Here is a 13,053-nt window from a genome sequence, read left to right on the forward strand (position 1 = left end):
AGCGTTTGCACTGTAGTGTGCTGTGCTGTGCAGTGCAGCAGGCCTGCTGCAGTGTATATGCAGCCCATAGTCTGTATATATTTACTGTATCACAGCCAGTGGTGGAAAAAGTACTACATAAGTAAAAGTATCAATACTGTCTGCAATGGAGAAATACTCTGTAGAAGTATTCAAAATTTACTTGAGTAAAAGTACAAACTATTGGCATCAAAATGTACTTAAAAGTACCAAAAGTAAAAACTCATTATGCAGAATGTCCCGTTTCACAAGTTTTCAAATCATGTATACACATCTTTTGAAAATAACAGATCTACAAGCTCGCAATGTGTCGCATCGTGACGCATTGTGAGCTTATAGATCGGCTATTTTCAAATGGCCGAAATGTATATATATATAGGGCTGAAGTGGGTAATGTTTTGTTACTAAAAACATCAACTGATGCACAAACTTGACACACTGACACAACATCAGTGTTGTTGTTACCTGGAGAGTCACTGGGTCGGGTGTTTCGGGTCTTGCAACAGACACCCTCCTCCAGGCGACCTGAGCGAGGCTGAGGCCCTCCATAGTCTCCACTGTCTCTTGGGGGTAGTTAGAGACAGTGCTAATTAGGGGGTTAGGGTTAGCATGGCACTAGCCAGACCGATTACGCAGATCCATGCATGCTACAGTTACAGCCTGTTACAGCCTGTATCCACGCCATCAGTCCGGTAAGCCAGGTTAGCCTGGCACTAGCCAGACCGACAACGCGGATCCACCCACACTGGTGTAGATCGGCCGTGATGTGAGTGAATCCACGGGATTCCACGCCATCGCCATCAGTCCGGCCAACGCCAGGCCAGGTTAGTTGAGATGTTGCAGCTGTTTGCGTCGCGACACTATAAGGCTCTAGGCAAGGCACTGTGGTTTGGCTCCAGGCCTGGCTCCTCCCTCGTCTGACCAGTCTCTCCGTCTGACCCGAAGTAGGGGCTTTTCTGTGCGCTGCGTCGTTGCTGCTGGGCACAAACATCTCACTCTGCCTTGATGGATTAAACCCTCCTGCAGCCTGTAGCTTTTGGTTCTTCCTCACAGAAGAAGTGGTTTGGGCTGGCAACCCTCTCCATCCTGGGTCGTCGTCTCTCCAGTCTCCGGTCGTCCTCTGTCTCTCCAGATGTCACCACAGAACACACTCATTGCGGGCCCATGTAATAATAATCAAAATCTCCAAAGTAACTTGTAACTAAAGTTTTCAAATAATTGTAGTTTTTTAAATAGTTGTAGTAAAAATGTAATATTTGCTTCTGAGATGTAGTGGAGTAGTAAAAGTACAGAAAATTGGAAATACTCCAGTAAAGTAAAAATATCTCGAAATTGTACTTAGGTACAGACTAGTACTTGAGTAAATGTACTTTACACCACTGTGTGTGTGTGTGTGTGTGTGTGTGTGTGTGTGTGTGTGTGTGTGTGTGTGTGTGTGTGTGTTGCTTAATGTATGCGTGTACAGTGCTGTAGTAGTAGTACAGTGAGTGTACTATGCAGCCCATAGACGGTATCTTAAAGGGACATTTCACTTTCAAAAAAACTTTTGGTCATTTTATCATCTACTCAGGCCTTTGTGAGCCCCCCAGACAGTTTTTAAGTTGCTCGATTCAGTATTTAGATATTTGATATTCATTTTATCAGACACGCCCCCTTCCTACACAAACCCATTGAAACTTCAAACTCCATAGATTCATCAAAAACACCCGTCCTCGGTTCTGGTGACTCACCCTGCCCTCCTAATGCGTGAGGGGGCCGTGTTTTTCTGATACATTTTTTCATTTATTTTATTACATTTTTTGATTGTATTTTATTTTTTTCACTTTCTAAAAAAAATATTAAAAATACATGAAAAAAGTAATTGAAAAAACACGGCCCCCTCGCGTATTAGGGGGGCGGTATGAGTCACCAGAACCAAGGACGGGTGTTTTTGATGAATAGCTCACTGAAGTAGTACTCACAAAAAACTTTTTCTTGTTTGAGAATGAGTTTTATTTACAAAAATGTGGCACAGCCATGGGTAGTAAGATGGCCCCAAATTATGCCAACCTCTATGTTGGGCTACTTGAAGCCAATCTCATTTTGAATCCGAATTGCAATCCGTTCCTGTCACATATACAGTTATGGAAGCGCTACATTGATGATGTTTTTCTGATTTGGACTGGGTCCCCTGCTGAGCTGACAGCTTTTCATGTTTTCCTTAATCACAGCAGTCAGTTTTTGAAATTTACCATAGCCTCTGATCAGAACAGTATGAATTTCCTTGACATCCTGGTCATCAAAGAAAACAATACTTTAAATATGAATTTGTACAGAAAGCCCACTGATCGTAATGCCCTACTACATGGTGACAGTTACCATCCCACACCCCTAAAAAAAGGTATCCCCATGGGCCAATTCAAAAGAATCCGCAGGATTTGTAGTCATGATGACTCTTTCCAGGTACATGCTAAAGACCTAGAGTGTCGTTTTAAACAGCGTGGCTATCCAGTACAATGGATTCAACCTGCTGCAGATCAATTCAACAGATGTACTCAACTGGAATGTTTAAAACCCAAAGAGAGAACAGACAGAACTGAAAAACACATCAAGTGTTTTGTTCAATATTCTCCTCTGGGTCACCACTTTGAAAAATTGATCAGGAGGCATTGGTACATTTTAAACTCTGACCCTATTCTTGGCAAGTCTTTTGCAGTCCCTCCCCGCATTGTGTATAAAAGACCACCAAATTTGAGGAACCTACTGGTTAGGTCACACTTACGTCAGGCAACTCCCACACATTTTCTCAGTAACATTCCAGATGGCAATTACAAATGCGGCAGATGCGCTCAATGCAGTTTTACTTATAAATGTCACACTTTTAATCACCCTGTTACAGGTAAATGTTTTAAGATCAGAGGCGTCATCAGTTGCACTACACCCAATATCATCTACAACACGATCAAATGTGTATGTGGGCTTGCTTATATTGGCAAAACATTAAGACCCCTGAAAACGAGGATCTCAGAACACAGGAGTGACATTAGAACTAAGGATTTTAGAAATCCTGTGGCAGTACATTTTCATAAAGCCCAACACTGCATCTCTTCATTGAAATATATAGGCATTGAGCGTGTCACATTGCCACCCAGAGGGGGAGACATTGATTGTTTACTCCTCAAAAGGGAAGCTTTTTGGATTTCCACTTTGGACACAGTGAAAAGAGGTCTAAATGAATCTTTTGATATCAGGCCATTTCTGTAAACCCCCCTATTAGGCCTATTTATATATTTTAGGTTCCCCTCTTCTGATTTTACCTGGGTATTTACCTCTTATTACTTTTTAATATTCTTAATGTTGAATTATCTGCCATTGCCTAGAAGGCCTTATAATATTTGTATGTGTTTGTGGTGCAGTGACTTACTTTCTCCTTTCTCTTTTTGTGATCTTCAGGGTGCCGGTGACAGGATTTCCTTCCTCCTGGTGCAGCAGTATAGGACATGTTTTTTATGGATAATTACAGGGATCTTGAGCCTTGGCCTGCATTAGTTGTTCTCTTGTTCCGTTATACAATCGTTTAGCCTTTACTTGTCTTCTGTCTATTAGTGTTTTCACACACCTTCAGAACACCTGTAATAGAGTACGCTCTTAGAGCTGACGTTGTTTTGTTTATCTCCCTGAGATTATTATGACACTTATGTTGAGGGATTTAGTGGCGATCCCCCCCTATTATTTAGACCTTGTTTAAACCATTACTATCTCATGTCCTATGCTGCAGCATGTCACTGTGTCCCCCTTTGTTCTTTGTTTTTTGAGTACCTATTCTATATATTTATAACTAAATTTATTAATCTTGGGAAACTTTAAATGTATTTTTGTTTATTGCTATTCTTGGATCTTGGGATGGGTACACACTGTTTATCTCCAGATATTCTTGACTTTATGTATTAGCCAACCTCCTGATTGAGTTGGCTGCATGTGACCTCACTTGCCCTATTGGGGTGAGCCTATCATTGCATAGTAGTACCTATATAAACCTCTGTGTATGCCCTTTTCCACTATATATGTCCTGATGAAGGCCTGAACAGGCCGAAACGTTGACGAGCAATACATTCTGGAGCTTTTTGCAACTACCAGTGTGCAGACTTTATTCTTTTTCATTATACTTTGTTTGTCTAAGCACCTGGACTAACGGATGTGCGTGCACTATCTTCTTCATACGTTTTTGATGAATCTAACATGGTTAAAATGGAGTTTGAAGTTACAATGGGTTTGTATAGGAAGGGGGCGTGTCTGATAAAATGAATATCAAAATACTGAATCGAGCAACTTAAAAACTGTCTGGGGGGCTCACAAAGGCCTGAGTAGACGATAAAATGACCAAAAGTTTTTTTTTAAAGTGAAATGTCCCTTTAACTGTATCACAGAAAGGTCTTTTTAGGGTGTTGTTGTTGATAGCTGAGCGCTGTGATTCCCATTGTTTTCCTTGCAAGAAGACGAGTGTGTCTTTTCTTCAACATGCAATCATTGTATTACTTTCCGCCTCATTTAAAGGTAAGATCAACAGAACAAAACATTATTGCCTGTCTACCAGCACAACCATTCATGCATGCATGGCAGTATATCAGCCCCCCTTGTGCAGTTGAAGTGAGGATTGACAGGTGATGATCAAAAGATGACTTTTGGACTTAGATGTTTGTATCAGTCCAGCAGAGCTGCTCATTAGAGATGCTTTTGTGTGTGTGCGTGTGTGTGTGTGTGTGTGTGTGTGAGAGAGAGAGAGAGTGTTCGCTCGTGCATGCGTTTGTGGTGCAGAGTCACTTATGAACATATATGCATGACGCTACGCATCTAACCTTTGTTAATGAGCCTCCACTTATGGTCTCCACCAGCTCTGCCCTTTCAGCTGAGCAGCAAGCCCACCACATTCAGTTATTTTCAAGTATAAAAATAGCCGTAATAAAAGGTATAACTGAAGGTTGGCCAGGACAAATTAACTCCTGGGGGGACAAGGAGTGACAGATTGTGACATAGGGGTCAAAGATTATAAGGATTTGCATTGTTAATTAAGCTATCTTTATCTCTTCCTCGTCTCTGAACCACCATACAGTACCTCACCTGAGAGTGAAACTGTATTTTTGAGGGATAATGTTATGGTGACTGCTTGGCATGAACGCCCCCATGTGGATAAGAGTGTAATGACACAGGCTCGAGCTGGTTTTCATAGTTGCATTTATTAATTCAATCATGACAAAATGAAGACACGTTTATGAACGAGAGCACATTGAAAATACATTAAATACAATTTATGTAATGTGTTTAATGTAGTGCTACATACATCTGGGTACAATTTTTTGGATTGAACATGTGCTGTATGGTTCTGGATAATTGATAAAACACAATTACACACAGACAAAAATGTAGAAAAGTTTGACAAGGAGCATTAAGTTAAAATGTTGGCTACACTGTAACATCAGGAGTATTCATTTAACTCTAGGTTGTAAAAAGTAACTTGAGAGTCAAATGAACCCTTTTGCAGTGTATGTGCTTGTATTCTCTCTGTGTGCACTGCAAGTATAGTTTTGTACATGTTTCTGATTGTGCACCTGTTTGAGGTCTGTGTGGCTCTCAATGTGGGGTCCTGGGACCCCCAACGGTCCTTGAGGCAGTGGTGGAAAGTAACTCATTACATTTACTCAAGTACTGTACTTAAGTACAATTTTGAGGTGCTTTTACTTTACTTGAGTATTTCAAATTTTCAATACTTTTACTTCTACTCCACTACATCTCAGAGGCAAATATTGTACTTTTACAATTATTTGAAAACGTTAGTTACTTTGTAGATTTGAATTATCATTACGAAACTTAAATTAACCACTTCAGCCCTATTTAAACTTTGGCTATTTGAAAATAGCCGATCTACAAGCTCACAACGTGTCGCGATGCGATGCGTTGTGAGCTTGTAGATCTCTATTTTCAAAATAGTTTTTTTTTAAAATATATATGATACCTTGTGATGCCAATACTTTTGTACTGTTGTTTGATTACCGGCCTTTTATTTGTAACAGAGTATTTCTACATTGCAGTATTGATACTTTTACTTAAGTAAAGAAATGTAGTACTTTTTCCACCACTGCCTTGAGGTACTTCCCATATAAATGAGGCAATGACTGATAGTTATAGGAAACCAAATGGACCCTTACAAATCTATAACTCAGAGAGCATACAAATTGAAATGGATCCTTACAGGTCCATTTGGTTCCACTTGTATACTCAGAGTAAAATTTACATGGAGAATTCTACAGTGTAGATAGTAGACCTAGAGGTAAAAAAAAACACAGGTCCGTAGTCCGATACATATATCAAACTGGGGGTCGTTCAAATGAAAAAGGTTGAGAATCACTAGTCTAGACGTTGTTGTCCCTGTCCCTCTGGCCTGAATCAGGGCTGTACCCTTTGAGGTAGTAGACCCAGGAGCAGGGCTGGCCGTGGCCCTCTGAGCGTGGACTGGTGATGGTCAGCTTACCGAAGCAGGGACCCCGGGAAGAGCCTGGGGGGGGCTCAAAGGATACCAGGATGTTGTGGATCTTTTTGGAGCGCATGGAGTCCACACCTTTCACAGTGAAGCATGGGTTGTCCACCTAGGAGGGGCCGGATTAAAGGTCTGATTAACCCTGTGAAACCTAGCATCCCGATTCTGGGCATGTCATAATAATAGGCAAACATTCTACGAACATTAGGCAAAAATAGGATTTGGTGTAGAAAACAGGAGGGGACCAACTAAGTGTAGACCCCTGGGGGGTCCCCGCAACAAAGTATTTATGGGTTAAGTGGTCAAGTCAAGTTAAGCCAAGTCAAGCAGAAAGGGATGTGTGAGAGGAGTTATTTAAACCTAAGGCTTATTCAAAAATCTTCAAAAATGCCTGATCAAGCTGGTAGGTAAATGTTCACCTATTTTCACAGAATGTTCGCCTATTTTCACTGAATGCGAATGTTGGCCTATAATGAATGCCCAATAGGGATGCCAGGTTTAAAGTGGTTAAAGTTAGTAAGGCACGGCAAGTTTATTTAAATAGCACCTTTCACCAAGGAAATTCGAAGAGCTTTACATAAAACATTAAGCATTTAGACATCAAGACACAGAGCATGTGAAAATAATACAATAAATAGAAGTAAAAATGTATTAAGTGAATCATCTGTACTCCCCCACACCTTATTAAGAAATGTAGAGAGCAAAGCCTTGTTCAATAAAAATCAATCAATTCAGGCTTAATAAAAACTGCGGGGAGGTTGGTGTGGGTGCAGCATAAGCCCTTTGATGACATTTCAAGATTATCATTGTAAGTGTGTGTGTGTGTGTGTGTGTGTGTGTGTGTGTGTGTGTGTGTGTGTGTGTGTGTGTGTGTGTGCGCGCGCATTTCCATTACAGTTCTGAGAATGTGAAAGATCAAGCTGATCAAGCTGGTAGGTAAATGTAAATGTAAAAGTTCACCTATTTTCACCCTGTTATTTTCCCCTGTATTTATTTATATTTTTTGTAGTAATGCTTTATTGTGTATCCCATTTTATTTTGTTTTTAATTTTGTAGTAACATTTTAGTCGTGTAGTAGGATCAAAGAGTAGAAGCGCACATCCAACGTCTTGGACTATATAGTTGTGTTTCATTTTATTCTGTAATGTTTTATTGTGTTAACTGTTTCATTTCATAGTACCGTCTTTCTTTGTATAGTAGTTCTTACCTTGTCTTCTTGTTTCAGTTCCTGTGCTTGTGTGCTGTCTTCCACTCCCAATTACCATTGTGCAACTAGTTTAGTAGTTGCACAATGGTAATTGGGAGTGTACACTGCACACATACCAGCCCATTCCATCTGTTTTCTGCCAGATTGTCTGTATTCTTTCCCTCGTGTGTTCATTGTTTTCCAGTACCATTCGTAGTGTTTGTTTCTTTGGTTTTGATCTTGTTTTATTTTCCCTGGTTATTGGATTTTGTTTTCTCCCTGCCTGGATATGTTTGCTTTGATTTCGGAATGATTTCCCATGCTTTTTGACCTCACTTTGTTCTTTGGATTTTGGATGCCTATTCCTTATTTGGATTTATTTGCCTTTTTAATGGACTGCCAACCTGAAGTTCCTAGTATATGACCCCTGCCTGCACCACCTATTCGTACCTCTTTTGTTTACCTTTGTCGTCTACATTTAGGTCCTTCCCATAGGTACCTGCTAACCTCCATTCACCAGGTGTGACACCTGGAATTATGAATGCTGAGGAACCAACAGGCTCGGGAAGGAACCTAATACATTTTGGAATTTGCTAAATTTGTGGAAGCAGTGGAAGGCGTTGGTCTTGTGTGAGCGGGGTGGGAAGCGGTTTAATCAAAAACATGTACTGTAACTTTGAAGTGAACTATGTAACTATCTTCAGGCCTCTATGAAGGAAAATTATCCTCTTTGCTGCATGCAACAGAAGTCCCACCGGCCCCCTTACCTGGAAGGAGAAGACAGTGGTCTGCAGGAAGACATTCTTGAAGGGGATGGAGACATTGGAGCCTGCCCTAATGTTGAAGGGGCCCTGGGCTTTGGGTGGGACGCAGGTCCCGTGAAGGGGGAAGACGTACTCACCACCAGCAACTGAGGACAGGGTGAGCTGGCCCCTCACCTCGCCCAGCTGGTGGGGCTCAAAGCACACCTCCACACTGACCTCTGACCCCACCTGGAACCCTGATGAAGCACTGATGTTCTTGTCCACAATGAAGTTAGAGCAATCCGTCTTTGATAGAGAGAGAGAGAGAGAGAGATAGATATCGATTAACCAAAACATCATTGCTTAATAGACCTTTTGCACAATTGTACATGTATTCATAAGGTAATTCTTATGCCCAAAAACCAGAATGGCAGATTTGACCCGTGCATGGCTCCAAAAAAGTTTTTACTGCACTCTTTTGCATTGCCTAATAGCTCCAGTACCAAGTGCAGTAGCTACACTTTTATTGTTGTTGATTTTGTTATAATGATAGTATTTATCAACTCTGCTTAATGATTTGTGCATGTTTAATTAAGTCTGGTCAAATTGAAAATTTTGACGTGACAATTTAAAATGATGTCATATTTGAGTCTAAATATAATTTCATTATTCTTTTTACTTATTGACTTATCTAGATAATTTTCCTATCAATTAAACTCTCATCAACATTATTAACTTCTATTATCCTTTTCTCATTTAACACAATGAATAAATAAAGGCTACACTAAATCACAATAAAAATGTTTTAACAAAATCCACTACCTTTAGATTTGAATTATTATTATCGTTTCATTATTATTAGAATGTATTTTTTAAATGAATTATTATTATTATTATTTATTAACTTCATCGAGGCACTACATTCATGAACAATTGCACTGTCTGTCGTACAAACTCTATTTCCCCTGCAACGTCCTCGTGTCCTGAAGGCTGCATCCCACAACTGACACAGTCCTGGGCATCCCACAACTGACACAGTCCTGGGCATCCCACAACTGACACAGTCCTGGGCATCCCACAACTTCCTGGGTAACCTGGCCTGGCAGAGATCTGCGCTCTTAGGAGCACACTTTTTTTTTTTTTACTTTGTTTATAGTGCAGTGCACCTTTCAATAGAAAGTTACACAGCTTCACAGCTGCCAGAAGGCAACAGGACATGATCAAACAGTTGATAACCAAACAACAAAGATGAAAGCAAAAGGAGAAGAAAAGCCTAGATATAAGTAAGTCTGTCAGTAAGTGTGTTTGAAGAAGAGATTTAAAAGAAGACACTGATCTGACTTTCCTAGTCCTAACCTGCTGAGACGCAATTTGTATTGTATAATATTTCATAACATCAATGTTATTGACATTCTCCTTACCTTGCAGGAGTACTCGGCCCTGACGCGGGAATAGTTGATAAACTTGATGGGGGCGGAGTGGCTGCTGCCCAGAGGACAGCTGAAGTATGTGTCCTTCTCTGGAGGTGGGGGCTGGGCTCTGAGCTGCAGCTCATAGTGAAAGTAACCTAACTCGCTGCTGTGGAGGCTAAGCCGTGTCGTAGACTCGCCTGCCCGCAGCGGCTGGTACTCAAAACTCAAGGTTCCCTGCGGATCGGAGAGCAATACATTTAAAACGCATCCACCCGCCACAATTTGTACACATAGACATATAATCCTATTATAGCAGATTTTCGCTGTCATGTGGAAACATTGTCCAAAATGAGATTATTAGTCACAAGCACTAATAGTTTTCATTTATCACTTTGTTAACCACTTTCAACCTGGCATCCCTCCTTTGGGCATGTCATTGGCAAAAGAATCTACAAACTGCGACTCATTGTGAGCTTGAAGATTGGCTATTTTCACTTTAAGTGACCAATATATCATTGATCTATTAAAAACAACAACTGAATTGTATTATTTGCTTCACTGTGCGCAGAGGCGTCAATTGGGTATGGCAGGCTATGGCAGCTGCCATACCCTGGCTCCAGGAAAAAAAAAAAAAAATATATATATATATATATTATATATATATATTTTTTTTAAAATAAAAAATAAATCCATGAATGTCTCTGTCTATCTGCGTTGATTATTCTGTTATTAAATTTCAGTAAAATAACTACCAATGCAAAATGATTGCTTTCACAGGGTATTTCATTCTTCACAACTGCTTGTATCTCCCCTATTCTCCCCTATCTTGTCAAATGGTATATTATTGTATATATTGTATATATGGTATATATTCCCAGGCCCAGCCAGGTTCAACACAGGTGCAATGCATTATTGTAGCAAGCAGCAGAGGCGCGTTTTTTCAATAGCAGACAGGCTGTTTTATTTACTTGTGAACAGTGAGTTAAAATGAAAAGGAAGCAGACCTCTCTGCATGCATTTGTTGGTAAAAAGACTGACACAGCAACCCCCGCAGCAGACAAGCCGTGCGGCCGAAAAAGGGCCCCCCCAAAAAGGGGCCCCCAAAAAAAAATTCGGCCGCACGGCGGGGCCGCGCAGCCCAGATAGTTAACCCTGCCATACCCTAGCTTTTACTGAACTGACGCCACTGACTGTGCGTGTGTGCATGTGTTTGCATGAGCAGGCGTGCATCTGTATACTGTAGGTTTGAAAGAAGAAATACACAGTACACAGCCTTTTCCAGGCTGAAAATCCCCCTGTTGTCTCCATGGAGGTACAGTATTAAGGTTCTCCCACCTTAGACTGTCCTGGCACGGTGCGTTGAGGTGGGACACTGATGTCGAGGCATTTGCACTCGGCAGAGAGGCAGATGGCCGTGGCCAGGGGGTTCTCCACTCCAATGCTGGCTGAAACCGTCTGACGGACTGGTGTCACCAGCTCCACGGTGGACAGAACTCCTGGAGACGTGGCCTTGAAGCCCACGTTGTAGAACAGGAACTCAGTGGACACCTCGTTGCGGAAAGTCACCTGGAGAACGGAGGATTAAAGGCCTGGATGAGGAAAAGCTCTGCATAATGACTACATGATGACCATGCAGCCACTGGTGCTGGCCAGTATGCAGCCTCTGGTGCTGTCAAGTAGTACAGGGATGGCCATAGGTAAGTACACAAAATGTGTTAGTTAGTTGCATATTGTGTGTGTGTGTGTGTGCGTGAGCGCGCGTGTACTGAAAGTGTGTCCAGGGCTCCAGACCTTGGCGTTGAACATCCCCTCCTTGTATGTGAAGAAGGACAACCTGTAGTCCCTCTTGGCCAGGGGAGGAACATCAATATAATCTAGTCCCTTCAGGGCCACCGTAGCATCGGGCCTCTCAGGCTTCAGAACCTCTATCAGCACACGAAACCTGGGGATTGAATGACAGATTTGTGAATTTACAGAGCAGTGTGCTCCCCAGAGGTGTGTCATAATATAGTCCTGCATTCCTTTTCTCACTTTTACCGGAACGTGACATGTTGGACTTTTTAAAAATGTATTACGCTGCACTTCAGCACCATATTCTGTAGTTACAGTAAATAGCAAAAAGGTAGGACCTTCCCACTCCAGTTCCCTGGCAGTACACGCGGACGGGAATGTGCTGTAGGCGTATTTGTGTGTGCATGTCTGAGTGCTTGTTTGTATGAGGGCTGGTACCTCTGTGGCTTGGTGAGCCAGTTATGTACTGCAAGCAGCTCTGTGTGCTGTGTCTTAGCAGGCAGCTCGTGACTGATAATGGCCTCAGGCCTTGGAGCGTCCGATGTTCCCTGCAGGGCATACAGCACGCCTGTACCATCAGGGAAGGAGAAGAACACTGAACCCTAAAGGGGAGGAGAAGTGTGGTTAAGGCTTGATATAAAGGATGGCGATAGGGACAGACAAGGAGGAGAGTGGAATGAAGGAGAGGGAAGAAGAAGGGAAGCACATTCGAGGAATCAGAATGAGAATACTTTTTATTGCACCTGAGGGATTTATTCTCAGTAAGGTTATGTGTCACTGGAGAGGAGAGGAGAGGAGAGGAGAGGAGAGGAGAGGAGAGGAGAGGAGAGGAGAGGAGAGGAGAGGAGAGGAGAGGAGAGGAGAGGAGAGGAGAGGAGAGGAGAGGAGAGGAGAGAGGATGGTCTTGGGGCAGTAAGGCTCCATGGACAATAAAAGATTAGTATTTCCTTCAATGTACTTCCTTCCTTCTTTCCCTTCTTGCTTTTATGCTTTCTATCACAGTATTTCTGTAGTTGTGTTTTTTGAAGGAAACAACCTTTTGACACAGTGGTTCTAAAAGGTCTTTTCTTTCGTTCCTTTCACTGAAAAGAAAAAGGCCTTCTCTGCTGTATGCCCTATCGTCCATGCCCTACCTGGTATGCCAGGTATGCCCTACCTGGTGCTTCTTGCCTTCGATGACCATGGTCAAGGGTCGGTAGGTGATCTCATAGGCCTTGCTCTGGTAAGGCTCCAGAACAAAAGAGGGTGCAGCGCTCCAGTGCTCCCCCTCAAGAACAGGTTTGAGGCTCCAGCGTTGGCTGGTGGGGTTGGACAGCGGCAGCGTCTGGGTGTGAGAACCACGCACCACGCAAGTGAACGAGAGCACCTGGCGACAGAAACAGGAAGTTGAAA

General features: G+C 42.2%; 1 protein-coding gene across 1 annotated transcript in view; it reads right to left on the bottom strand.

The window, feature by feature from the left end:
• Positions 1 to 6,289: 6,289 nt before the first annotated feature.
• hydin (HYDIN axonemal central pair apparatus protein) overlaps positions 6,290 to 13,053 on the bottom strand; it is a gene marked incomplete at its 5' end in the record, with an annotated part of 110,902 nt that continues 104,138 nt past the window's right edge. Inside the window, 7 exons of the mRNA XM_080438159.1 lie at positions 6,290 to 6,638; positions 8,483 to 8,764; positions 9,880 to 10,104; positions 11,206 to 11,436; positions 11,662 to 11,812; positions 12,100 to 12,263; positions 12,818 to 13,027. Coding sequence (XP_080294285.1) covers positions 6,405 to 6,638; positions 8,483 to 8,764; positions 9,880 to 10,104; positions 11,206 to 11,436; positions 11,662 to 11,812; positions 12,100 to 12,263; positions 12,818 to 13,027 — 1,497 coding nt within the window. The 3' untranslated portion in view covers positions 6,290 to 6,404. The remainder of the gene's footprint in view (positions 6,639 to 8,482; positions 8,765 to 9,879; positions 10,105 to 11,205; positions 11,437 to 11,661; positions 11,813 to 12,099; positions 12,264 to 12,817; positions 13,028 to 13,053) is intronic.

Source organism: Gymnoscopelus braueri (genome assembly GCF_963280865.1).
Source record: "Gymnoscopelus braueri genome assembly, chromosome: 9".
Lineage (NCBI taxonomy): Eukaryota > Metazoa > Chordata > Actinopteri > Myctophiformes > Myctophidae > Gymnoscopelus > Gymnoscopelus braueri.